The sequence below is a fragment of the Pseudorasbora parva genome, chromosome 25 (assembly GCF_024679245.1).
Source record: "Pseudorasbora parva isolate DD20220531a chromosome 25, ASM2467924v1, whole genome shotgun sequence".
NCBI lineage: Eukaryota > Metazoa > Chordata > Actinopteri > Cypriniformes > Gobionidae > Pseudorasbora > Pseudorasbora parva.
In genome coordinates this window covers 26,664,859-26,692,703 of record NC_090196.1, presented here as the reverse complement: position 1 = coordinate 26,692,703, position 27,845 = coordinate 26,664,859, and the positions used below count along the sequence as shown (strand labels likewise).

General features: G+C 37.5%; 1 protein-coding gene across 1 annotated transcript in view; it reads left to right on the top strand.

Moving 5' to 3' along the window:
* The window catches only part of muc5.1 (mucin 5.1, oligomeric mucus/gel-forming), a 33,571-nt gene extending 11,422 nt beyond the window's left edge, over positions 1-22,149 (top strand). Inside the window, exons 17-48 of the mRNA XM_067436600.1 lie at positions 121-215; positions 295-424; positions 517-769; positions 1,053-1,093; positions 1,196-1,293; positions 1,613-1,764; positions 1,994-2,132; positions 3,265-3,372; positions 3,462-3,641; positions 3,770-4,009; positions 4,216-4,372; positions 5,058-5,186; positions 5,388-9,924; positions 10,264-14,387; positions 14,560-14,699; positions 14,846-15,020; positions 15,154-15,389; positions 15,494-15,683; positions 15,931-16,111; positions 16,371-16,555; positions 16,631-16,700; positions 16,803-16,933; positions 17,026-17,057; positions 17,199-17,346; positions 17,568-17,660; positions 19,176-19,216; positions 19,329-19,448; positions 19,550-19,648; positions 19,740-19,859; positions 21,161-21,200; positions 21,431-21,548; positions 21,726-22,149. Of these exons, the coding sequence (XP_067292701.1) occupies positions 121-215; positions 295-424; positions 517-769; positions 1,053-1,093; positions 1,196-1,293; positions 1,613-1,764; positions 1,994-2,132; positions 3,265-3,372; positions 3,462-3,641; positions 3,770-4,009; positions 4,216-4,372; positions 5,058-5,186; positions 5,388-9,924; positions 10,264-14,387; positions 14,560-14,699; positions 14,846-15,020; positions 15,154-15,389; positions 15,494-15,683; positions 15,931-16,111; positions 16,371-16,555; positions 16,631-16,700; positions 16,803-16,933; positions 17,026-17,057; positions 17,199-17,346; positions 17,568-17,660; positions 19,176-19,216; positions 19,329-19,448; positions 19,550-19,648; positions 19,740-19,859; positions 21,161-21,200; positions 21,431-21,548; positions 21,726-21,906 (12,683 nt within the window). The 3' untranslated portion in view covers positions 21,907-22,149. The remainder of the gene's footprint in view (positions 1-120; positions 216-294; positions 425-516; positions 770-1,052; positions 1,094-1,195; positions 1,294-1,612; positions 1,765-1,993; positions 2,133-3,264; positions 3,373-3,461; positions 3,642-3,769; positions 4,010-4,215; positions 4,373-5,057; positions 5,187-5,387; positions 9,925-10,263; positions 14,388-14,559; positions 14,700-14,845; positions 15,021-15,153; positions 15,390-15,493; positions 15,684-15,930; positions 16,112-16,370; positions 16,556-16,630; positions 16,701-16,802; positions 16,934-17,025; positions 17,058-17,198; positions 17,347-17,567; positions 17,661-19,175; positions 19,217-19,328; positions 19,449-19,549; positions 19,649-19,739; positions 19,860-21,160; positions 21,201-21,430; positions 21,549-21,725) is intronic.
* Positions 22,150-27,845: the final 5,696 nt, after the last annotated feature.

The window sequence follows — 27,845 nt, the reverse complement described above, 5'->3', positions numbered from 1 at the left end:
TACTGTAATAGAAAAGAACATTGACATCAACATCTTGACATATTAGGAGAAAAAATACCTGTTCAATTGCTGTTATGAACAAAGTAAACCAGCAAATCTACTGTTCTTTTTTTCTTATAGAGAAACTTGCAAAAGACTGGTGTTCCCGTCTCACAAACCCAAATGGCACCTTTTCCGATTGTCACTCCGAAATAAGTCCTGATATTTACTACCAAGTAAGTATTTGTGCATAAACACTCAAAATTTACTGTGCAGTTGTGTTCTTTAATTCATTCTGTCCGTTTTTCTCTGCAGTGGTGCGTCTATGACACCTGCAAGTGTGCAGATATTAAGAAGTGTATGTGTGCGGCCGTGTCCAACTATGCCCACGCATGTGCTGCCAAAGGTGTCATTCTCCGGGGCTGGATGAATCAAGAACCCTGTGGTGAGAACTTTGTAAAAGTACACATTAAAACAAATATTTATTTGTGTTCTCTGTAACAAATGATCCTCTGTTCTCTGTCTCTTGCTACACAGACATGATTTCAAAGTGTCCAGGCAACATGAAGTACTCCTACAACGTGAAAAGCTGTGGCAGCACCTGCCGCTCTCTCAGTGTACAAAATAACACCTGCCAAGGGTCCTTCACACCTGTAGACGGCTGTGTCTGTTCTGAGGGAACATACCTCAACGAAGCCGGCAGCTGTGTTCCTGCTGACCAGTGTCCTTGTTACTATGGGGACAAAGTCATAGAGCCGTCAGCGGTAGACTACAAAGATGGTTCTAAATGGTATAAATAGCAGATTAACATATGCATGCGTAATATATATTTTACCATTTTTACCAACTTTCTTTACCCCACTATTTTATTTTCAATAGCCATGTACTGCCAAATGCTAAATTATCATTATTTATTTTACTTACAAGCTTAATAATTGCTGCAAAATGCTGTTTAAAATGTGTTTAGATGAATATGTCCAAAAAGCATACACCCATATAACAAAATAAACATGCATTATTCAATTTTTCATGGTGGATTTGAGTAATTCTTTGCGCTGTTTTGTCAAATACAGCACCTGTGACCTTGGCATATTGCGCTGCTCCAGTCAAGCTGGTGAGTTCTTCCACAATATAACACCTTCTAAATTCAAACTTGAGGCATCGCTGGTATGATGTGGGCTCAATTTCTGCACCTCATCTATGTGCCTGTTTTTAGACTGTGTGGCTCCGAAGAAATTCTTCAAATGCTCAAGTACTGGAGAAAAAGGGACAGAGTGTCAGAGGACATGTGAGAAACAAGACCCAAATAACTGCGTGAGTTGAGATGGATGGATGGATGGATGGATGGATGGATGGATGGATGGATGGATGGATGGATGGATGGATGGATGGATGGATGGATGGATGGATGGATGGATGGATGGATGGATGAATAAGAGGATTAATTAAATAAAAAAAATTACAGCAGTTTTGACTTTCAAAAAATCCAGTTTGCTTACTCAGTTTCAATACAAATGCAGGCATTTTCACACGCAAAACCATGATATAGTAGATAATATGAAATGGCAAATCTTGTAAAACGTTAGAAGTTTGAAGGGAAAAAGTTGACTTAACAATTTTGTCTTGTCAATAGGTGAGCACAGGGTGTGTATCAGGGTGTATGTGTCCAGAGGGTCTTCTGGCTGATGACAAAGGTGGGTGTGTGGAGAGGGAAAAATGTCCATGTCCCCACAATGGAATCATCTATTCACCTGGGGACCAAGTTCAGCAGGACTGTAACACCTGGTGAGCCAATCACAACTGTTATAACCCATGTTATCATCGTGCTATCCTTGTTTTTATCTCTAACATCTATAGTACTTTTCAAACGTTTGGACACGTGACAAGTGTAGATGTCACATAGAATGATCCAGTGTTTTTTTTTCTGTTAACTAAAAGTAAAACTTCATTATTCAGTAAAAATAAAGCTATCATTCCATCAGTATTTATTTGTGAAAATATTCACACTTTACAGCACATGCAGAAACGGGATGTGGATTTGCACAGAAAAGTCATGCTACGGCACCTGTACCATCTACGGTGAAGGCCATTTCAGGACTTTTGATGGCAAGAGATACTCCTTCCATGGAGACTGCGAACACATCTTAGCCCATGTATGTTTGACTGTGCAAATGGAAAAAAAAATATTATTCAATATATAGATATCTGACAAATACCGGTTATTTTTGTGTCTGCATCATCTGCTTGAATAATATTAAATAGGGCAGGGTATTGACAAATTTCATAATTCTCTTTCTGTATACACTTACTATATTAAAGTGGTTTGTGTACAAACATTAAAATTGCACATAAGGCATTTTTAACGATAACAATACATTAATCTTTTTTTAATGACTACTCTAATTCTACATTTTCATGATGTATTTATTCAAAAATGCATTAAATATTAAACAATAGGTTAAGTAAAATTAGAATGAATATGCTATATACTACATATATTTAGCAAAATGCTGCTCTGTGTTAATTTTCTAGCTGAGTGTCACGCTATGGTCAGTAAATGGCTTTCCTGAGTAAATGTTACGGTACGTGTCATTGTTTACTCACAGTTTTTTTGACGTCTTTCCGCAGATAAACCACTGACTGAGCAATTGCATAAAAACATTAAACATTTCAGAAAATTGTACTGTATCTTTCAACATACCTTCTGATGTTGATTCTTGTTTATTTTAAGCTATAACTAGAAGACTGGTTCACGTGCACTGACCCTAACGTATCTATCATAGCACATTTAAAAGCGATAGAACTGAATTTACTGTTTAAATTTCCTGATAAACGCAACATTTGATTCAAACTATTGGATGGTAAGCAGAAGCGCGCTATAAACGCATTAACTCTTCGATCGATTCTTGTGATTTCATAATGGGTATTGTTCATCAAAAATAAGAATTGATTAAAATCGAGAAATTTATATTTTCAACCCAGCCCTCAAGGAAAAACATAACTTTTTATATATGTAACGGAGGCCAGCTAGTAGTAGTAGTTGCTGTGCGAGTAAACCTCACTCCTCTGACCTCAAGAGACACTCTAGCGACTGATGCTAGGGGTGGCAGCCTATAGCCTCATTGTTAGAGTGTCCGACTCTCATGCCGGCAGACCCCGGTTCGAGTCCTGGTCCAAACAGGAGGGGTTACATATAAATGAGACAGATGAACTGCATATGTGGGTAAATTTTATGGGACATTATAAACTGAAACATCTTTTTTTTTATGTGTGTAACCCCTCTAGGATTATTGCACTGCGAACATCAATCCCTCCTTCCGCCTGGTCACAGAGAACATCCCCTGCGCCACCGGCAACACTATTTGCTCTAAGTCCATCAATCTGTTCTTTGGGGTGAGGTTATTTCATAGCTCAGAGTCACAGGTTTATTAGTAAAGCATCCTAAAATGCAACATGTGTCACTAACTATTAAAATCCCACAGAGATATCAGTTGATTTTATCTGAAGAGGGCGGAGTGAAAGTTGTTGAAGGCAACGGCACAGATTACAGATATAAAATCCATTCTGCTGTCCTATATGTTGTCATTGAAGTCGAAGGTCTTTTGAATTTGATCTGGGATAATAAAACGAGTGTGATGATCCAACTCCATCCCAAATTAAAGGTATGCATTTGGTATGCTTTAAAGTTAAAGGTATGCATTAGGTATGCTTTAAAGTTACACTCATACACGAGAAACTTCTACCTTTTGATGAACTACTCACCTAAGCATTCACATGATCTCTATGGCAGGGCAAGGTGTGTGGACTGTGTGGAAACTTTGATGGAAATGCGAACAATGACTTTAATAAGCACAATGGAGAAGTAGTGACGGATCCAGAAGAATTTGGAAATAGCTGGAAGGTGAATCCCAAATGTCCAGATCTGATAAACGTGAAGCATCCTTGCGAAGCACATCCAAACCGGCGTTCCTGGGCTGAAAAGCAATGCGGAATCATTTTGAGCTCTGTCTTTAAAGACTGCCATTCGCCTGTAAGTAACATTATCATTTAGCAAGTTGGACAAAAACAAGCCTGCTTCAATTTCTTTCATTCTTTTTTTTAACTCATGTGTTGCCTAGAAATGCTCAAATCATGACTGAAATGAAATCAATGTGTGTTGCTTAGTACTTTCCAATTTAATGTAATGCATCTAGTATAACCCTTGAGGTTCTGTGTGTCTGATTTCCATACCTGTAGGTGGACTCTGGCCCGTACTATGATGCCTGTGTAAGGGACACCTGTGCATGTGACAGCGGGGGTGACTGTGATTGTGTCTGTACGGCAGTGGCAGCTTATGCTGCTGAATGCCGTAAGAAAGGAGCTTGTGTGGCATGGAGGAGGCCAAATTTTTGTCGTGAGTTCAAAAATTTCTAACATTTATTTGCTTATAATACACTGTAACCAATGTACTTGGGCAGGAATGACTTTATTGTACTGCACTGAGTTATTTTATGATCACAAACACATCATGTCATCCACAATAAATTAGTGGCCTTTGGCTTTTCTAGAAAATGACTCCATGGTCTTACTAAGGCTAATTTCAGAGCTAACACTGCTTTTAAATACAGTTAATAATTTAACAATGCTCCATTCTTTGACTAATAAATGACTTTATTGGTAATATGTAATTGGTAATAGAAATGTAAGTGATAATTATATTGACACATTCATCTAGGTAATGTTGGTAACTAAACGTATGTAATAAATAACATTTAAAACTTGAAATGTGTTGGTCATTAAGGAAATAAGAGTTGTTGCAAAAATAAATCAACAATGAAAATGGATTTTTTTAATGTATTTAGAGATTGAAAAAATGTTTTGTCTGGAATTAAGAGGAACAATAAAATCCTCACATAGAAGTTATTAAAATAGCAGAGTAAATGATGATGCATGGCCTACAAGATGGGGCTTTTGCATGGCCAAAAAAAAAAAACTTGAAATCCTTAGCTTAAAAAAACCCCTTGGAGAATAAATGTGCCTGTAGCTGAAATAACTCTCAAATATAGACATTGTTCTGACTTGAGTGATTGTTCTTGCAGCTGTATTTTGTGACTACTACAATGGTCCAGAGGAATGTGAGTGGCATTATAAAACCTGTGGATCGACCTGCATGAAAACCTGCAAAAACCCCTCAGGAACTTGTTCTGATCAAATTCCTCCTCTTGAGGGTAAGAATTTAGCATTTTAGCATATTTTAAATATGTGGTTTTGAGTGTCCCAAAAACATGTACTTAACTTAATAATGCTGAATAAGATGCATATTAGGTACCAAGTGTATAGAAACATTTTATAATACACTTTCTTTGACACCCATACCTAATTTTTCTCTTACTGCTTCGTTTTTTTTGTTTTGTTTTTTTATAATTTAGGTTGTTTTCTTCAGTGCCCTTCAGAAAGGCCATATCTTAGGGAGGAAACCATGAAGTGTGTTACAGAGGAAGGATGTAAAGGATGTTTCTATGATGGGAAGGTATTTCCACGTGGATCTGTCATTTACAACACCACAGATGGGAATGGTGCATGTTTAATTGCAATGTGTAATTTAAATGGGGAAATAGTAAGAACAATTACTAAATGCAACATAATCTCAACCCCAACAACAACGCCTTTCACTTTCACAACTACAAAAGAAACTACTAAAACAACAACCAGAACTATGTCAACTACAATGACAGCATCCACAAAAACAGTTACTGTAACATTACCAACAGTGACCACAGCTCCCTCATCTACAGTCCTATCCACTACTACCACACATCCTACTGTAACAACACCTACATACACAGAAACAACACCTACAACTGTTACAACACCTACATCAACGGAAACAACACCTACAACTGTAACAACACCTACATACACAGTAACAACACCTACAACTGTTACAACGACACCTACATCAACAGAAACAACACCTACAACTGTTACAACAACACCTACATCAACAGTAACAACACCTACAACTGTTACAACACCTACATACACAGAAAAAACACCTACAACTGTTACAACGACACCTACATCAACAGTAACAACAACTACAACTGTTACAACACCTACACCTTCTTGTAATGTTATTTGCAAATGGTCCCATTGGATTGATAGCAACACACCCAGTACAGAACCCCAAGGATTGGAAACTGAATCAATCGATGCATTGTGGAAATCAAGACGCATTACCTGTCAAAAACCTAAAGAGATTGAATGTAGGGCAGTAAATTATCCACAAAAGTCCCTGGCTGGTTTGGGTCAACTACTGTATTGCAATACATCATTTGGACTGTCATGCTCAAATGAAGACAATGCAGCTAGCATGCCACCACTTTGTTATAATTATGAAATCCGTGTAAAATGTTGTGACAGTAATTGTGGAGGCATATCAACAGAGACATCCACTACTATCACACCAACTACTGTAACAACAACACCTACATCAACAAAAACAACACCTACAATTGTTACAAAACCTACATCAACAGTAACAACACCTACAACTGTTACAACAACACCTACATCAACAGTAACAACACCTACAACTGTAACGACGACAACACCTACAACTGTTACGACAACACCTACATCAAGAGAAACAACACCTACAACTGTTACAACAACACCTATATACACAGAAACAACAACTACAACTGTTACAACACCTACACCTTCTTGTAATGTTATTTGCAAATGGTCCCATTGGATTGATAGCAACACACCCAGTACAGAACCCCAAGGATTGGAAACTGAATCAATCGATGCATTGTGGAAATCAAGACGCATTACCTGTCAAAAACCTAAAGAGATTGAATGTAGGGCAGTTAATTATCCACAAAAGTCCCTGGCTGGTTTGGGTCAACTACTGTATTGCAATACATCATTTGGACTGTCATGCTCAAATGAAGACAATCGAGCTAGCATGCCACCACTTTGTTATAATTATGAAATCCGTGTAAAATGTTGTGACAGTAATTGTGGAGGCATATCAACAGAGACATCCACTACTATCACACCAACTACTGTAACAACAACACCTACAATTGTTACAAAACCTACATCAACAGTAACAACACCTACAACTGTAACGACGACAACACCTACAACTGTAACGACGACAACACCTACAACTGTTACTACAACACCTACATCAAGAGAAACAACACCTACAACTGTTACGTCAACACCTATATACACAGAAACAACAACTACAACTGTTACAACACCTACACCTTCTTGTAATGTTATTTGCAAATGGTCCCATTGGATTGATAGCAACACACCCAGTACAGAACCCCAAGGATTGGAAACTGAATCAATCGATGCATTGTGGAAATCAAGACGCATTACCTGTCAAAAACCTAAAGAGATTGAATGTAGGGCAGTAAATTATCCACAAAAGTCCCTGGCTGGTTTGGGTCAACTACTGTATTGCAATACATCATTTGGACTGTCATGCTCAAATGAAGACAATGCAGCTAGCATGCCACCACTTTGTTATAATTATGAAATCCGTGTAAAATGTTGTGACAGTAATTGTGGAGGCATATCAACAGAGACATCCACTACTATCACACCAACTACTGTAACAACAACACCTACATCAACAAAAACAACACCTACAATTGTTACAAAACCTACATCAACAGTAACAACACCTACAACTGTTACAACTACACCTACATCAACAGTAACAACACCTACAACTGTAACGACGACAACACCTACAACTGTAACAACGGCAACACCTACAACTGTTACGACAACACCTACATCAAGAGAAACAACACCTACAACTGTTACAACAACACCTATATACACAGAAACAACAACTACAACTGTTACAACACCTACACCTTCTTGTAATGTTATTTGCAAATGGTCAGACTGGATTGATAGCAACACACCCAGTACAGAACCCCAAGGATTGGAAACTGAATCAATCGATGCATTGTGGAAATCAAGACGCATTACCTGTCAAAAACCTAAAGAGATTGAATGTAGGGCAGTAAATTATCCACAAAAGTCCCTGGCTGGTTTGGGTCAACTACTGTATTGCAATACATCATTTGGACTGTCATGCTCAAATGAAGACAATGCAGCTAGCATGCCACCACTTTGTTATAATTATGAAATCCGTGTAAAATGTTGTGACAGTAATTGTGGTGGCATATCAACAGAGACATCCACTACTATCACACCAACTACTGTAACAACAACACCTACAACTGTTACAATGCCTACATTACCGGAAACAACACCTACAACTGTTACAAAACCTACATCAACAGTAACAACACCTACAACTGTTACGACAACACCTACAACTGTAACGACGACAACACCTACAACTGTAACGACGACAACACCTACAACTGTTACGACAACACCTACAACTGTAACAACAACACCTACATACACAGAAACAACACCTACAACTGTTACAACAACACCAACACCAACACCTACAACTGTTACAATGCCTACATCAACGGAAACAACACCTACAACTGTTACAACACCTACATCAACAGAAACAACACCTACAACTGTTACAACACCTACATCAACGGAAACAACACCTACAACTGTAACGACAACACCTACATCAAGAGAAACAACACCTACAACTGTAACAACAACACCTACATACACAGAAACAACACCTACAACTGTTACAACAACACCTACAACTGTTACAATGCCTACATCAACGGAAAAAACACCTACAACTGTTACAACACCTACATCAACAGAAACAACACCTACAACTGTTACAACACCTACATCAACGGAAACAACACCTACAACTGTAACGACAACACCTACATCAAGGGAAACAACACCTACAACTGTTACAACACCTACATCAACAGAAACAACACCTACAACTGTTACAACACCTACATCAACGGAAACAACACCTACAACTGTAACGACAACACCTACATCAAGAGAAACAACACCTACAACTGTAACAACAACACCTACATACACAGAAACAACACCTACAACTGTTACAACAACACCTACAACTGTTACAATGCCTACATCAACGGAAACAACACCTACAACTGTTACAACACCTACATCAACAGAAACAACACCTACAACTGTTACAACACCTACATCAACGGAAACAACACCTACAACTGTAACGACAACACCTACATCAACGGAAACAACACCTACAACTGTAACTGCAACACCTGCATCAACAGAAACAACACCTATAGCTGTTACGACAACACCTACATCAACAGTAACAACACCTACAACTGTTACAACACTTACATCAACAGAAACAACACCTACAACTGTTACGACAACAACAATATACACAGAAACAACAACTACAACTGTTACAACACCTACACCTTCTTGTAATGTTATTTGCAAATGGTCAGATTGGATTGATAGCAACACACCCAGTACAGAACCCCAAGGATTCGAAACTGAATCAATCGATGCATTGTGGAAATCAAGACGCATTACCTGTCAAAAACCTAAAGAGATTGAATGTAGGGCAGTAAATTATCCACAAAAGTCCCTGGCTGGTTTGGGTCAACTACTGTATTGCAATACATCATTTGGACTGTCATGCTCAAATGAAGACAATGCAGCTAGCATGCCACCACTTTGTTATAATTATGAAATTCGTGTAAAATGTTGTGACAGCAATTGTGGAGGCATATCAACAGAGACATCCACTACTATCACACCAACTACTGTAACAACAACACCTACAACTGTTACAACAACACCTACATACACAGAAACAACACCTACAACTGTAACAACAACCCCTACATACACAGAAACAACACCTACAACTGTTACAACAACACCAACACCTACAACTGTTACAATGCCTACATCAACAGAAACAACACCTACAACTGTTACAACACCTACATCAACAGAAACAACACCTACAACTGTTACAACACCTACATCAACGGAAACAACACCTACAACTGTAACGACAACACCTACATCAACGGAAACAACACCTACAAATGTTACAACACCTACATCAACGGAAACAACACCTACAACTGTAACGACAACACCTGCATCAACAGAAACAACACCTATAACTGTTACGACAACACCTACATCAACAGAAACAACATCTACAACTGTTACAACACTTACAACAACAGAAACAACGCCTACAACTGTTACGACAACACCTACATCAACAGTAACAACACCTACAACTGTTACAAAAACACCTACATACACAGAAACAACACCTAAAACTGTTACGACAACACCTACATCAACAGAAACAACACCTACAACTGTTACAACAACACCTACATACACAGAAACAACAACTACAACTGTTACAACACCTACACCTTCTTGTAATGTTATTTGCAAATGGTCCCATTGGATTGATAGCAACACACCCAGTACAGAACCCCAAGGATTGGAAACTGAATCAATCGATGCATTGTGGAAATCAAGACGCATTACCTGTCAAAAACCTAAAGAGATTGAATGTAGGGCAGTAAATTATCCACAAAAGTCCCTGGCTGGTTTGGGTCAACTACTGTATTGCAATACATCATTTGGACTGTCATGCTCAAATGAAGACAATGCAGCTAGCATGCCACCACTTTGTTATAATTATGAAATCCGTGTAAAATGTTGTGACAGTAATTGTGGAGGCATATCAACAGAGACATCCACTACTATCACACCAACTACTGTAACAACAACACCTACAACTGTTACAATGCCTACATTACCGGAAACAACACCTACAACTGTAACGACAACACCTACATCAACAGTAAAAACACCTACAACTGTTACAACAACACCTACATACACAGAAACAACACCTACAACTGTTACGACAACACCTACATCAACAGAAACAACACCTACAACTGTTACAACAACACCAACACCTACAACTGTTACAATGCCTACATCAACGGAAACAACACCTACAACTGTTACAACACCTACATCAACAGAAACAACACCTACAACTGTTACAACACCTACATCAACGGAAACAAAATCTACAACTGTAACGACAAGACCTACATCAACAGAAACAACACCTATAACTGTAACGACAACACCTGCATCAACGGAAACAACACCTATAACTGTAACGACAACACCTACATCAACGGAAACAACACCTACAACTGTAACGACAACACCTGCATCAACGGAAACAACACCTATAACTGTTACGACAACACCTACATCAACAGTAACAACACCTACAACTGTTACAACACTTACATCAACAGAAACAACACCTACAACTGTTACGACAACACCTACATCAACAGTTACAACACCTACAACTGTTACAACAACACCTACATACACAGAAACAACACCTACAACTGTTACGACAACACCTACATCAACAGAAACAACACCTACAATTGTTACAACAACACCTACATCAACGGAAACAACACCTACAACTGTTACAACACTTACATCAACAGAAACAACACCTACAACTGTTACGACAACACCTACATCAACAGCAACAACACCTACAACTGTTAAAACAAAACCTACATCAACAGAAACAACACCTACAACTGTTACGACAACACCTATACACACAGAAACAACAACTACAACTGTTACAACACCTACACCTTCTTGTAATGTTATTTGCAAATGGTCAGATTGGATTGATAGCAACACACCCAGTACAGAACCCCAAGGATTGGAAACTGAATCAATCGATGCATTGTGGAAATCAAGACGCATTACCTGTCAAAAACCTAAAGAGATTGAATGTAGGGCAGTTAATTATCCACAAAAGTCCCTGGCTGGTTTGGGTCAACTACTGTATTGCAATACATCATTTGGACTGTCATGCTCAAATGAAGACAATGCAGCTAGCATGCCACCACTTTGTTATAATTATGAAATCCGTGTAAAATGTTGTGACAGTAATTGTGGAGGCATATCAACAGAGACATCCACTACTATCACACCAACTACTGTAACAACAACACCTACAACTGTTACAATGCCTACATCAACAGAAACAACACCTACAACTGTAACGACAACACCTACATACACAGAAACAACACCTACAACTGTTACAATGCCTACATCAACAGAAACAACACCTACAACTGTTACAACACCTACATCAACAGAAACAACACCTACAACTGTAACGACAACACCTACATCAACGGAAACAACACCTACAACTGTAACGACAACACCTACATCAACGGAAACAACACCTACAACTGTAACGACAACACCTGCATCAACGGAAACAACACCAATAACTGTAACGACAACACCTACATCAACAGAAACAACACCTACAACTGTAACGACAACACCTACATCAACAGTAACAACACCTACAACTGTTACAACACTTACATCAACAGAAACAACACCTACAACTGTTACGACAACACCTACATCAACAGTAACAACACCTACAACTGTTACAACAACACCTACATACACAGAAACAACACCTACAACTGTTACGACAACACCTACATCAACAGAAACAACACCTACAACTGTTACAACAACACCTACAACAACGGAAACAACACCTACAACTGTTACAACACTTACATCAACAGAAACAACACCTAAAACTGTTACGACAACACCTACATCAACAGTAACAACACCTACAACTGTTACAACAACACCTACATACACAGAAACAACACCTACAACTGTTACGACAACACCTACATCAACAGAAACAACACCTACAACTGTTACAACAACACCTACATACACAGAAACAACACCTACAACTGTTACGAAAACAACTACATCAACAGAAACAACACCTACAACTGTTACACCTACATACACAGAAACAACAACTACAACTGTTACAACACCTACACCTTCTTGTAATGTTATTTGCAAATGGTCAGATTGGATTGATAGCAACACACCCAGTACAGAACCCCAAGGATTGGAAACTGAATCAATCGATGCATTGTGGAAATCAAGACGCATTACCTGTCAAAAACCTAAAGAGATTGAATGTAGGGCAGTTAATTATCCACAAAAGTCCCTGGCTGGTTTGGGTCAACTACTGTATTGCAATACATCATTTGGACTGTCATGCTCAAATGAAGACAATGCAGCTAGCATGCCACCACTTTGTTATAATTATGAAATCCGTGTAAAATGTTGTGACAGTAATTGTGGAGGCATATCAACAGAGACATCCACCACTATCACAAAAACTACTGTAACAACAACACCTACAACTGTTACAATGCCTACATCAACGGAAACAACACCTACAACTGTAACGACAACACCTACATACACAGAAACAACACCTACAACTGTTAAAACAACACCTACAACTGTAACGACAACACCTACATCAACGGAAACAACACCTATAACTGTTACGACAACACCTACATCAACGGAAACAACACCTACAACTGTAACGACAACACCTACATCAATGGAAACAACACCTACAACTGTAACGACAACACCTGCATCAACGGAAACAACACCTAAAACTGTTACGACAACACCTGCATCAACAGTAACAACACCTACAACTGTTACGACAACACCTGCATCAACGGAAACAACACCTAAAACTGTTACGACAACACCTACATCAACAGTAACAACACCTGCATCAACGGAAACAACACCTACAACTGTAACGACAACACCTACAACTGTTACGACAACACCTACATCAACAGTAACAACACCTACAACTGTAACGACAACACCTACATCAACGGAAACAACACCTACAACTGTAACAACAACACTTACATCAACGGAAACAACACCTACAACTGTAACGACAACACCTACATCAACGGAAACAACACTTACAACTGTAACAACAACACCTACATCAACGGAAACAACACCTACAACTGTTACAACACCTACATCAACAGCAACAACACCTACAACTGTAACAACAACACCTACATCAACGGAAACAACACCTACAACTGTTACAACACCTACATCAACAGCAACAACACCTACAACTGTTACAACACCTACATCAACAGTAACAACACCTACAACTGTTACAACACCTACGTCAACAGAAACAAAACCTACAACTGTTACACCTGCAACTCTTACAACAACACCAGCACCTACAACTGTTACAACAACACCAACACCTACAACTACAACTGTTACAACACCTACATCAACAGAAACAACACCTACAACGGTTACAAAGACAACTACATCAACAGAGACATCTAAAACTAGTACAACTGCTTTCATTGTGCATACAGAACCAGCTCCCTTAACCACAAAACATCCCACATCACCTCAATGTAACTGCACATTTTTAAATTCAACATTCTCTGCTGGTAAGTGCTACTTTAACAGCAACTATTCCAATTTGTCAGTTTTGTTAATTTAGTTTGTTTAAACCTTGTGTATGCACACATTGTCTTGATTACATTGCATTCACATTTCATTCATGTTAAAAATCGCTCTTATTGTTTATCTCCCTTGCACATCTTTTTATTATAATTATAGGGTCACCAATCTATAATCAAACGGATAAAGCAGGTTGGTGTTACTTTGCCTACTGCAACTCCACTTGTGATATTGTGATAACACCTCAACCATGCATAACCCCTGAAGGTCCAAAAGACTGTACAAATATCAACAGAAAGGTAAAGTAATAGTACAGTGGAAGTACACTTGTGCAGTAACACGTCTACAATTTTTCTTTCTGTATAACGTGAATGACTGAAATAATAATTGGTATTGACATTTTTTTTTAATGATCTCTGTTCATCAATCTGATTGTGTCATTCAGCATATGGAATCTTGGATTGAAAACTGCCAAAACAAAACATGCAACAATGGCAGTGTCACATCAATATCTCTAAACTGTGACCAATCTGCCACTGTCATACCTAAGTGTACTAATGGACTTAAACCTAAGAAGGTGTTTTATAACAATGGCTGCTGCTTCAAGTACGAATGTGAATGTAAGTTTAAATCTTGCTCATGGACATTTCATTAATATAAAATATTTGTATTAAGTACATGTAGTTAATATATATATATATTTTTACATAGCCTTAGCCTTATTTTTACATATGGTCTAACTTAATTTGACAGGTAAATGCAGTGGCTGGGGTGACCCTCATTACAAAACTTTTGATGGAACATACTATGCTTTCCAAGGAAACTGCACATATGTTTTGTTCCAAGAAATCGTCCCAAGATACAATATCAGTGTCCATGTTAAAAACTATTATTGTGATGTTAAAAATAACCTTGCCTGCCCAGAGTACTTGATTGTGAACTACAAATCCTATCAAATCAAGTTGACAAGTAACACTCAAGAGGTCCAGGTAAGTCTTAGATTTTTTTAAACCAAAACATGACACATTGCAAAACACATTGTACTCTAGAAAACAATTTTCCTCATAACACAGAAAGACCTTGTTTCACACAGGTCTATGTTAATGATGAAGTGAAACAACTAACTTACATGAATGACCATGACAAATTCTTCATCACCACCTCCGGCATGGCAGTAGTTGTGAACATCACTGAAATCAAGGTTGATATTATGGTCAGTCATCAAGGCTTTGAGATCAATCTTCCATTCTCATATTTCAATGGCAATACAGAGGGACAATGCGGTGAGTACAGATCAAAGATCTCTTGTCGCAACCAAAAAACATAAACTTGTTTTTTTTCTGTGAGATGTGTACAAAGTAGAATATGTGTAAGTTTTACTTCATGTTTACAGTGCAACAAATACATTTGATTTTCAATAACTGTAATAGAACTTTGATACTAAAATAAAAATAAAAAAACATATTTTGAACTGTTCCATTACTTCCTCTCTATATCCAGATTTAGTATAATAAAACATTTATTTTTCAGGAGTTTGCGACAACAACCGTACAAATGACTGCAGACGTCCTGATGGACAAATCGACCAATCGTGTGTAAACATGGCACAGCTGTGGATGGTCCCACCAGGATGCAAAACCCCTCCACTTCAGCCTCAACCCACACCTTCAACTTCCTGCAAACCAGACATTTGTGAGCTTATGAAGAGCGAGTAAGTAATTTTAATAATTTGGTAACACTGATTAGTACAGTGTTTTCCTTTTTAAATGTATGTACCACCAAAAAAATGCCTTACACTCAGGTTGTTCCAAATGTGTTTGACTTTTTGTATTCTGCAGAAAATTAGAATAAAGAAAGTCATACAGGTTTGGAACATCACAAGAAGTAAAAGATTTAAGATGGTTGAACTGTTCCTGTAAGATGCATGAAATCAAACCGAAAAACCACATTTTGTATTTGTTTCTTCCCAGTATATTTGCAAAATGCCACGAGGTCATTCCTTATGAAAGTTATTATGAGGCGTGCAAATACGATGTGTGCCTCATGGGAAAGAACTCTATTGGTTGTTCGAGTCTGGAAGCTTATGCTCTGCTATGTGGCAAGAAGGGTATCTGTGTGGACTGGAGAACATCCAATCAACTCAAAAACATATGTGGTAAGTAAAATGAACCTAACCATTTGACTGTGTTTTTGATTGTACTTACTTGATTGTCATTGTTTTCTATAACAGAATTCAAGTGCCCCAGTCACAAAGTCTACAAGGCATGTGGGCCTAAAATAGAAAAAACCTGCAGTACAAGGTATTCTCCCTCTACAATACTCCATATTCACAAAACAACAGTCCTTAATAAGTGCTGGAATAATGCTTCATGTCTGATGTGCTTCTACTAACTCACAACTAGGTACAATGATTTGTTTGTGGAGAAAGTATGTCAAAGCAAGGACTGTGTTCAAACATTTATGGAAGGATGTTTCTGCCCTGCTAATACATATCAAGTCAGTTCAACGTTAGATAACTGTACAGCTTACTGCGGTAAGACATTTTGCATCATTTACTTGCTTACATCGATTAATGCACCTTCATGTCTTATTTTTATTGATTTGGTTTTTATTCCCTCAATGTAGATTGCATTGGCCCTGATGGATTACCTAGAATGGTATGTCTAGACAAAGTTACTTTTAATATTTTCTTTAAATATTTAAAGAAAGTCAATGGGGTCCAAAGCATTTTGCAATGTGTTTGCAGTCCATAATCAACATGATTCCTAACCATCATCTACTTGCTTTTCCTTCTGTAGCCAGGGGAGACATGGACCATGGGCTGTTCCGAATACACATGCTCCAGTGAGACTTTTGGTATTAGAACTGAGCCTGTAAAGTGTCCGACTGAAAAGCCCTGTGGACCAGAACAAAAAAAAATCACTAAAAACTGCTGCCCAACCTGTGGTGAGCCAAGATTAAACATGCTTGATAGTTCATCATTACAAGCCAGATAATGAATTTGCAGCACTTATTAAAATAACTCGCTAAAAACACATCCTGCTGATAGCACACACTGTCTGCATTATTTTATGCATAGTTCACCATTCATAAATGCATTCAAAATTATCAATTAAATCAATTAAAATTATTTAAATTCCTTCCCCATTTCCTCTCAACCCATGTAGTGTGTGATCTTGAGCTGTGTCTTCAGAAGAAATGTGATGTGGGATTTGAGTTAGCAGCAAATAAAACTGAAGACAGCTGCTGTCCACCTTGTGGTAAGTCTCAGATATCTTTCTGTGGATTTAAATGTTTAACATACTTACTCTAATTTTAGTGTCCTACAAAATCTGCTGTCCTATATACGAGTCATTGCTGTAAGGCAGTAACTTTTAAGTCCAGGTTATATATTTCTATAATAATACAGCATGAAGAATAATGCTTTACAATGAACTCTGTTAGAGATCTAAATATGGAAATGTATCTGTTCGATAAAATACCTTATTAACCTTTGAGTAATAAAACTGCCATCTCTGCATTACTTTTTAAAAATCCCTCAGTTGCACCATCTCTAAAATGCCAAGTCAATGTTGATTCTTGTTGTATTACGAGCATTCTCTTTTTCTGCCAGAAGACTCTCCTATATTCTCCTTTTTTTTAACAAGTGACTCCCCGGAAGTGTTTAGCTGTTCCAATATTAACTCTTGTCACTGACAACTAACCTATGTCACTCCCAATCTTCCACACCATACACGTTAAAGTAGCCAGTAGCTTTTCTCTATATGACGAGTCACACACAGGAAAGTGACATGCACGGAATACAGAAAAAACAATATAGCAGATATACAATTAAATATAAAAGGAGATATTTATATACATAAATAATTTTTTTTAAAATATAATTATTAGTATAAGTAAATATACTCTTCTAAAAAATGTTGTGTCAGCACTAAGATATATGGATATTAAAAAGTCCAGCTGCTGTGGGAAAAAAGGATCTCCGGTACCGCTCCGTCTAACACCGAAGGTGCAACATTCTCTGACTAAAGGAGCTACCTAAGGCCCCAACAGTCTCATACAGGGGGTGCGAAGGGTTGTTCAAGATGTTCGATAACTTGGCCAACATCCTCTTTTCACCCACTTGCTTCACTCCAGAGGACAGTCTGTAATAGAACTGGCCCTCCTAATCATTTTGTCAAGCATTTTCTTATCCTTCTCCATGATTCCACCACTCCAGCAAACCACAGCATAAAAAGTTACTGATGCAACTATCGTATCATAAAAAGTTCTCAGTAATGTCCTACACACCCCAAAAGCCTGAGCAGTCTTCTCAACAAGTGGAGGTTACTTTGTCCCTTCCTATACAGAGCATTTGTGTTGTCTGACCAGTCCAATTTATTGTTTATATACACACTCAAATACTTGTATACATTCACCCTCTCAATATCCAGCCCCTGGATGTTTACCGGTACAGTATATGAGGCTTTCTTTCGGAAGTTAATCACCAATTCTTTTGACTTCGTCACATTGATGTGAAGGGGATTAAATTCACAACAGTCAACAAAGTCACTGATCACTCCCACAATTTTGTTAATTTTGAACAAAAAATTGTCACAGTGTACCTTTAAAATTCACACTTATCTTTACTTAATAGTGATAAGGCTAAATAACATGATTTCTATCTGGACAAATTATGTTTAATATTTTACCAAGGCCTTTTTTCATAAAAAATGTAAATTAGCGTACATTATTACTGATTTAATGACTTTAAAATTGATTTTTCTGATTTTCAGTGCCCAAAGATGTCTGTGTGTACAATAACACGGAGTACCAGGTAAGCTGCTGCGTTCGTGTTCACAATTCATAAAGGAAATTTGGGGAAAACTGTTAAATAGTGATTTTATTTTCCACTTTTCTGACTCCGTAATCTCTGTTCTTTTTTCTAGCCTGGGTCTAAATTTGCCACTGAGCCTTGTATCGAATGTAACTGTAAAATGGATAAAAACCCAAAGACTCAACTACACAATGTCGAATGCTTTTCTAAAGTCTGTGCACCTTGCCCTGAGGTAATAATTTAAAGTTTTGCTTGTGAGCATAATTTTATCAAATCATTGATTAGAAACTTCTAAACTACTACTAAACTATTAATGTGTTTTTGTACTCCAAGGGCTTTGAGAAGGTGGAACAAAAAGGAACGTGCTGTGGAACATGCAAGCAAAATGTCTGTTTTTATACTGCACCAGACAACAAAACAAAAACTCTCAAGGTACATATTCTAAATTTTCTTTACACCTTCAGTTCACCAGACAAATGATCTGCTCTATTATTTGATCCTCATGTTGCCTCTTTTTTTGTAGGATGGAGAGAGCAATAACCACCAATGTGAACGTGTGACATGTCATCAAGTCGATGGCAAGTTCATGATAGAGAAGGCCATGCCAAGCTGCCCTGACATCAATCCAGATGACTGTGTGCCCGTGGGTTTAATATCTTAAGCTTGTTGTTTGTATTTTGTGTGGCTGTTGCTACCTGCTAACGCTTAAAGGGACAGTTCACCCAAAAATGAAAAAAAATCGCCATCAATTACTCACCCTGTCGCTCCAAACATGTAAGACTTTAGCTCATCTTCAAAACAATTGAAGTAATTTTAAATTAAATCAGAGATTTTTGTCCCTCCATTGACAGCTACGCAACACCCACGTTGACGCTTTAAAACGTTCCTAAAGAGATTGTGAAACTAATCCATTGGAATTGAGGGGTTTGAGGAGACTCAAACATTATATGATAAACAGATTGAATTTAGGCTTTTATCCACATATAAATATTGATTAGCAAACTTTAAAAGAAGCTCAACCGTACTTGCTCGCATGAGAACAAACCTCATTGGTTCTTGCGGAAACTCAAATTTGATGCGTAACAAGAGAATGAACCTTCTTGGTTCTTAAGGAAACGCAAACTTGATGCGTAACACACAAGAATGAACCTCATTGGTTCTTGAGGAAGCTCAAATGTGCTGCGTAACACCAGAATGAACCTCATTGGTTCTTGAGGAAGCTCAAATGTGCTGCGTAACACAAGAATGAACCTCATTGGTTCTTGAGGAAGCTCAAATGTGCTGCGTAACACAAGAATGAACCTCATTGGTTCTTGAGTAAGCTCAAACGTGCTGCGTAACACAAGAATGAACCTCATTGGTTCTTGAGTAAGCTCAAACGTGCTGCGTAACACAAGAATGAACCTCATTGGTTCTTGAGTAAGCTCAAACGTGCTGTGTAACACCAGAATGAACCTCATTGGTTCTTGAGAAGCTCAAACGTGCTGCGTAACACGAGAATGAACCTCATTGGTTCTTGAGAAGCTCAAACGTGCTGCGTAACACAAGAATGAACCTCATTGGTTCTTGAGAAGCTCAAACGTGCTGCGTAACACGAGAATGAACCTCATTGGTTCTTGAGAAGCTCAAACGTGCTGCGTAACACGAGAATGAACCTCATTGGTTCTTGAGGAAGCTCAAACGTGCTGCGTAAAACGAGAATGAACCTCATTGGTTCTTATGGAAGCTCAAACTTTTTTATCTGTGGAAAACAAAAATATATTTTGATGTTTTAGACCCCATTGAGTTTGTATAGACAAACACTTTTGCATCTTGCTTTGTGTACCACATAATGAAAAAAAAGCATACAGGTTTGGAGCCACACAATGTGCACATTTCTGAGTGAGCAATTACTTTCACTGTGAACATGTTGAAGTTTAAACAAGGCTCTGTTTTTCTGAACAGGGAACAATGGGACTCGATGCAGATGGATGTTGCAAAACATGTAAGAAATTGTATCCTTGTTCAAAATATCCAGATAGTCCCTATTAAATAAGCAGAAATATACTGAATGTGACCGTTTACAATTAATTCTAAGGCAGCATTTTACACAAGACAGAATCATGAATGATTCATACAGACATTTGTTCTGCTTTTCATGAATAAGGTCCAGTAATTGTAACTATTCAAAATATGTCATATTCAAACCATCTCCTATTTCCTCTAATATCTCAGGTGAACCCAAGAACTGTGTTCTTGTGAAGAACAAAACAGACGTTACTGTAAATGGCTGCAAGACCATCCAACCCATAGATGTGACGTCCTGCAGTGGCAACTGTGCAACCGTATCAATGTGAGAGCACATGCACGTCTAACTGATCACACTGACACACGATTTGCTATGAAATATAGATCACACTTACATACTCATATTGAATGGATGTTAATTCAGGTGTAAATTTAGAGCAGCATTATGCCAAACGTTTTGATTTACTAATCTGAGTGAAGTTTTTCTTGTAAATCTGCATAGGTATTCAATGTCCGCGAACACCATGATGCACAACTGTTCTTGCTGTCGTGAGCAGAAAACCCACATTAATAAAGTGACGCTGAAGTGTCCCGATGGCAGCAATATCCTTCATGACTACATCTACATAGATAGCTGCAAATGCACTCCAACTGAGTGTGAAAACAAAAAGAGCATTGGATAAAAGATCTTGTCCAGTTTCTGCTTTAATGCTACAATTGTGATTCCAGAAAATTTGCAATGATAATAATAATAATAATTTGGTGAAAGATTGCCCCATTCAGCTTTTTGTTCTATAACTAATACCTCTCAGGGCATTTTCTGGGCATTTTGAACATTTTGATTCTTCTTTAGTAATGCAAAATGTGATTCTTTACATTTTCCAGTGAAATGAATGATGACTTTAATAAAGCAAAATAAATGGCAACAAAACTGGATGAAGTATACTGCATTTTCTTCCCCTAAAAAATGATTAGGAAAAATAAAACTGGTATTACTCCACAATAAGGATTTTTTTATTATTATTTTAATAATGTTCTCTGAGATCTACATATAATGTCACAAGATTTGTATATCAGAAAGCGTAGAAGTAATAGACTCTCTCTTTGAAACGCTATGATGTCATACTGAGACAAAATCTAAAACCAGATGTGTTATCGCCTTGGACTAACAAAGACGTTTTTGCAGTACAATGACCGCTTATACGTCAAAAAAAATTTTTTTTTTAATTTATTCAACATTAGTTAGCATCAGCAAACATAAAAAAAAATACTTTCATAGCATTTATTAACATTCATTAATTTTGTTAATATTAATGTCTACATTTTTTTTTTACAAAAGCATTTATTAATTTTTAATAATTTTTTTTTACTGGTCCCATTTTATAATAAGTGGACTTAACTATGTACTTACATCAAAAAATAAGTTTAATGCACTGCATTGGAAAACGTATTTGCTGATATTAAGGTGGGATACGGGTAGAGACGTAGTCGTAGTTAAGAGAGGTGTGGTTGTATGGGTAGGTTTAAGTGTAGGGTCAACACAAAGTGTAATTATTAATGTAACTACAAAAAATAAATACAGATGTAATTACATACAGGTGTGACGAAGAGACTGAGGCGTTCGAATCCATCTGCAGTATTTTATTAATACAGAAAACAAGGGCAATCCAAGAAACGTAGGTCAAACAGGCATAGGTCAGAGGCAGACGGCTTAGGTTCAAAAACGATAACAAAGTCCAAGTCAAAAATACAAGAGCAAACACGAGAAATGAGCTAGAGACAGCGTGTAGGTAAATCAAGACTTCACAACTGAACAAAGAACATAGCAGTCCATATAAAGGTGAGCGGAGGGTCCACAGGTGATAATGATACAGAGATAATGAGGTTAATAGGAGCATGCAGTCCTAATACGCAGGAGAGAGGGATCTGGTGAAACCAGGAGGAGGCGCAGTTGAGCGTTCTGTGACAACAGGTCATTTTTTAAAATGTAAGTTAGGGCTTTCAAATTTCTAAGCCTGATTACAATTACGGATGCCACACAATCCTGTGCTTTATTTTCTCCATTGTTTTAATATTAGTTTTAGTATAGACCCTTTTACTGTTTGTATACAATGATGACGTAGCAACGTATGCACGCGCATTTTGGCAACAAACTGTGGCAAGAATCAGCAGCATGTCAGCATTGCATCCTGCATATCTCCGAAAAGTCTTTATTTTTTTTATAATTATATAAGAAAGATGCGCTGTTCCGAGTCTTTCCGAAAAAAGCCGAGCGGGTGGGGGCGTGTCGTGTGAGCGGAGCTAAATAATGACGTGTGCAGCAGCGCGCTGCTATTGTGTTGAGTCGAGTGCGTCATCCCTAACAGCGGAAAAAAAACTTTATTCAAAATAAAAATATGGCTTTTAATCAGATACAGCCATACATCTATGATCCGGAATCAGACCCAGAGGCTGCAGTTGAACAGGAGCAGCAGCAAAAACGACTAGAGCAGGACGTCTGTATGTGGTACAAGTTATACACTAACTATATAATATGCTTAGCGACTTGTGTTATTTACATATTTATACTTGAATTATATCGTCGTATTTTTGTCTTTGAAGGTGTACATGTGGGAAGTGCAGTTGTGCACGTGTGTTTGTGTGTTTACGCGTGGTTTGTGTAGACGTTATTAAGCGGACCGGTTTTGCACAGCAGGATTAGTTAGTGTTTACATAGAAAGACACGGAATAGTAGCGCATTTGAATGAAGAAGCGTGCTTATTTAGTTCAACATATTTCCCCCCTCTTTGTGTATTTTTGTTTGGAGTGCTTTTACAATACACAAACATAAAGTTACACATATAGTGGCCAGCTAAACAAATGTACACGCACTACACATCGCATGCTCCATTGATTAATTAACTATACGTGATCATGTTTGGGCTACTTGATGAGCATAGGCAAAAAAACACACACATTTGAATCAGTCTTACTTACCGCCTGCGGTTCTAAAGTTGGGACCTTTATCGTTGGGACTGCTCCATCCTTTAGAAATAGTCGATTTGAAAATCCGGCGTCAAACTGGGCCTTGTTTATAAAACTGTCGGCAACGAAATGCAGCGAACAGATATAAACATTCGCGCAACTCAGTTGCTGATCTGGAAAAGCAAATTCCATCCACTGTTGCCTTACCGCAGGGTTTTGGGGGAATCTGTGCAGGACTGTCTTGGTCTGGCAACCAAAAACGCACTTTTTGGGTGACATTGTTAGTTGTGCAGATCACCTGTGCAGTGCAGCCTACGAGCCAGCGCGTTGATGGGCGTAGGCTGTTGCTTTCGCTCTCTCCTTCGCTCTCTCTCACGCGCTTCCGGTAGAATTGTCCGTAAGGCCCATACAAGGAAATTCCGCCCCCACTAACGTCAGTGGGGACGCATGATCTCAAAAAACTTGCCGAAACTTATGACTAACCGGAAGTAGTATTTTTGACAAAGAAATACTCCCATCAAACGTCCACCTTAACTTTTGAAACTTTGTCTATGTTTAGTATGGGATTCCAAGTCTTTAACAGTGTAAAAAGATCAGTATGCCACAAACCGAGAAAGTTATTTTAAAAAGTTGACTTTATCAAATGGTATTCGGCTACCAGATCCGTGTTCTATAGTGGAGTGGATAGAAGACGTTAGCAGATGGCCAGATATAACTTAGTGGTCGGATATATACGTATTTAGTTGAGAAACCGAGCGTGTACACCCGAGACAAGCATATAAATCACTGGATGCTTATGAATACGTTGTCTGTGGGCATGTAAGTTGTCCAATACAATTTTCTACATTTATTCTTATCCTTCACACAGACATACATTTATCATTTTCCTTAAATTTTATGTTATTGATTCGTGTCGACACTTCTGTTTAAAGTTTAATTTTGTAATGCTATAACGTTAGTACTTTAATAGCAACTATGTTGCTTGCATACATTTCTCAGATGGTTATTTTGCAATTAAACTATTAATAAAATCATTACAAATGAAATTGATAAGTACTGTGATTATTGATATGATAATCTGGGGGTGGGGGTACATTATACACACCAGTGGCAGCCAATGTTGGGAGGTTTATTATAAATAATTAAGTTTCAAGTGCAGTAAATGTTTTACAAATGATTTTTTTTATGCGAGCATTTTTATGTCTTCGTTCCAATCAATGCATTTAATCGCCTGCCTACCGCCGGTTCTTCTGAAACGGCCGTGATCCTGTCAGAATTCTATAAAACTTAAGCCCATTGGTGGAATAGCGATTAGTGCAACCAAAAACGCAACAGCCAGATGCTGGGAATACATTTTGATGCTGGGAAACCGTTTTGATAAACTTTCGGAGTTGCTCAAACGTTAGAACCACTAGGGAACAACACCACTTCCGTTGCCAAAATGCGCGCGCAACTCTTTGATCACGTGTGCTGTAAAAGGGTCTATAGCAACATTATAATCCCATTAATATTTTTATTATTTTTTTATTAAGAAAAATAAATCAAATCAATGTTATGTTTGAGGCTTAATGCTATAGAAAAGCAGGGCAAATGATTTCAGGTTATTTTTATGGAAAAATATGAAGCATGCAGTTGCTTCAAACTATGGTATAAACCTATTCAAAACATCGTTCAATATGAATTGTGATAATTGTAAATAATTGTCGCAATTACAATTGACTAATCGACAATTATGATTTTTGTCATAATCGTGCGGCCTTAATGTAAGTACAATGTAAAAACGTATGTTTGTACACAAGTGCAATGTATCAATTTATTCATTTAAATGTTAGTATATGCTGGTCATGTAATTAGAATATCATCCAAAAGTTTTTTTTATTTCACTAATTCCATTCAAAAAGTAAAACTTGTATATTATATTCATTCAGAACACAGACTGATATATTTCAAATGTTTATTTATTTTCATTTTGATGATTATAACTGACAACTAAGGAAAATTAAAATTGAAATTAATCAGGTTAATATATTGAGACAGTTGAAGTCCACACCGCTCAATAAGGCCCCAGGTCCAGACGGTATTTGTGGTAGAACATTAAACCACTGTGCTGAACAGCTCAGTGGAGTTTTCCACCTACTTTATCAGTCTTCCTTAGATCTAGGACTAGTACCTGATTTGTGGAAAAGTTCAATTATTGTGCCAATACCTAAAAAAGCAAATCCGAAATCTTTGAACGATTATCGTCCTATTGCCTTGACCTCTTTGGTCATGAAGGCCTTGGAAAAAGAGATTAATAAGTTTCTACTGAAGATTGCTGGACCGCTACTAGATCAGTTGCAATTTGCATATCGCGCTGGAAGAGGTGTAGATGATGCAAAGCTGTTTTTGTTAAATACTGTCTGTCGTCACGTGGAAAAAAGTGGGGCCTTTGCGCGGCTTTTGTTTGTGGACTTCTCGTCTGCATTTAATCTTCTGCAGCCAGTCATTTTAGGACAAAAACTTATTAGTCAGTTTAATTTTGATCATGGTATAGTCTCATGGATCATGAGTTTTTTAGCAGATAGGCAACAGAGGGTTAGGGTTAATGGGGTCTTATCTGATATAGTAAATACCTCTGTAGGCACACCACAGGGTTGTGTACTTTCTCCGATTTTGTTCATACTATATACAAATGATTGTCAGAGTTCACAAGATAATAGTTATTTGGTGAAATATGCAGATGATACTGTGCTTCTCTCTTTACTTTCACATTCAGATCAGGAATATGGTTCGGTCTTATATGATTTTACCTCTTGGTGTAATAGTATGAAATTAGATTTGAATGTATCAAAAACGAAAGAGATGATTATAAATTTTAGTAAAAGACCACTGATGCTTCAACCGGTGGTCATTAATAATGTACAAGTGGATGTAGTAGAGGAATATAAGTACCTAGGAACGATTTTTGATGACAAGTTGAAGTTTGATCAAAATGTTGATGCAATTATCGGAAAGTCACATCAGAGATTGTTTGCACTACGAAAGCTTAATTCTTTTAATGTACAGAGAGGCATTCTCAGGTCTTTTTATAACTCATTCATTGAAAGTATTCTGTCTTTTTCCTTTATTTGTTGGTTTTCATCATTGTCTACTAAGAACAAAAGTCGTCTACAAGGTATTGTCATTATGTGCTCAAAAATTACGGGAGTTCCCTTACGAAGCCTCACAGTGTACTATGAACAGCAAGTGCTGAGAACGGCACACAAAATAATGGGAGACAGCACACACCCGTTGTATTTGGATTTTGAGTGGATGCCCCTGGGGCGGCGTTTAAGGACAATTAAATGTTCGACAAATCGTTATAAATTTACTTTTGTCCCTGAGGCGGTTCGTTTATGTAACAAATTTGGTTGATTTATTTATTTATTTATTTTTAATATTAGTATTATTATTATACTTATTTTTTTTTTTTTTTTTTTTTTTTTTGTGTGTGTTTTGAATGAATGATTGAATGTATATGTGTTGGTGTTAAATGTGAAGCACCATGTGAGCCTAAACTAATTGCCCCAAGGGGATAAATAAAGCTCTAAACAAAAAAAAAAAACAAAAAAAATCCCAGATTCAGTATCTCTGAAAATTAGAATATTTTGAAAAGGTTTAATAATGAAGACACCTGGTG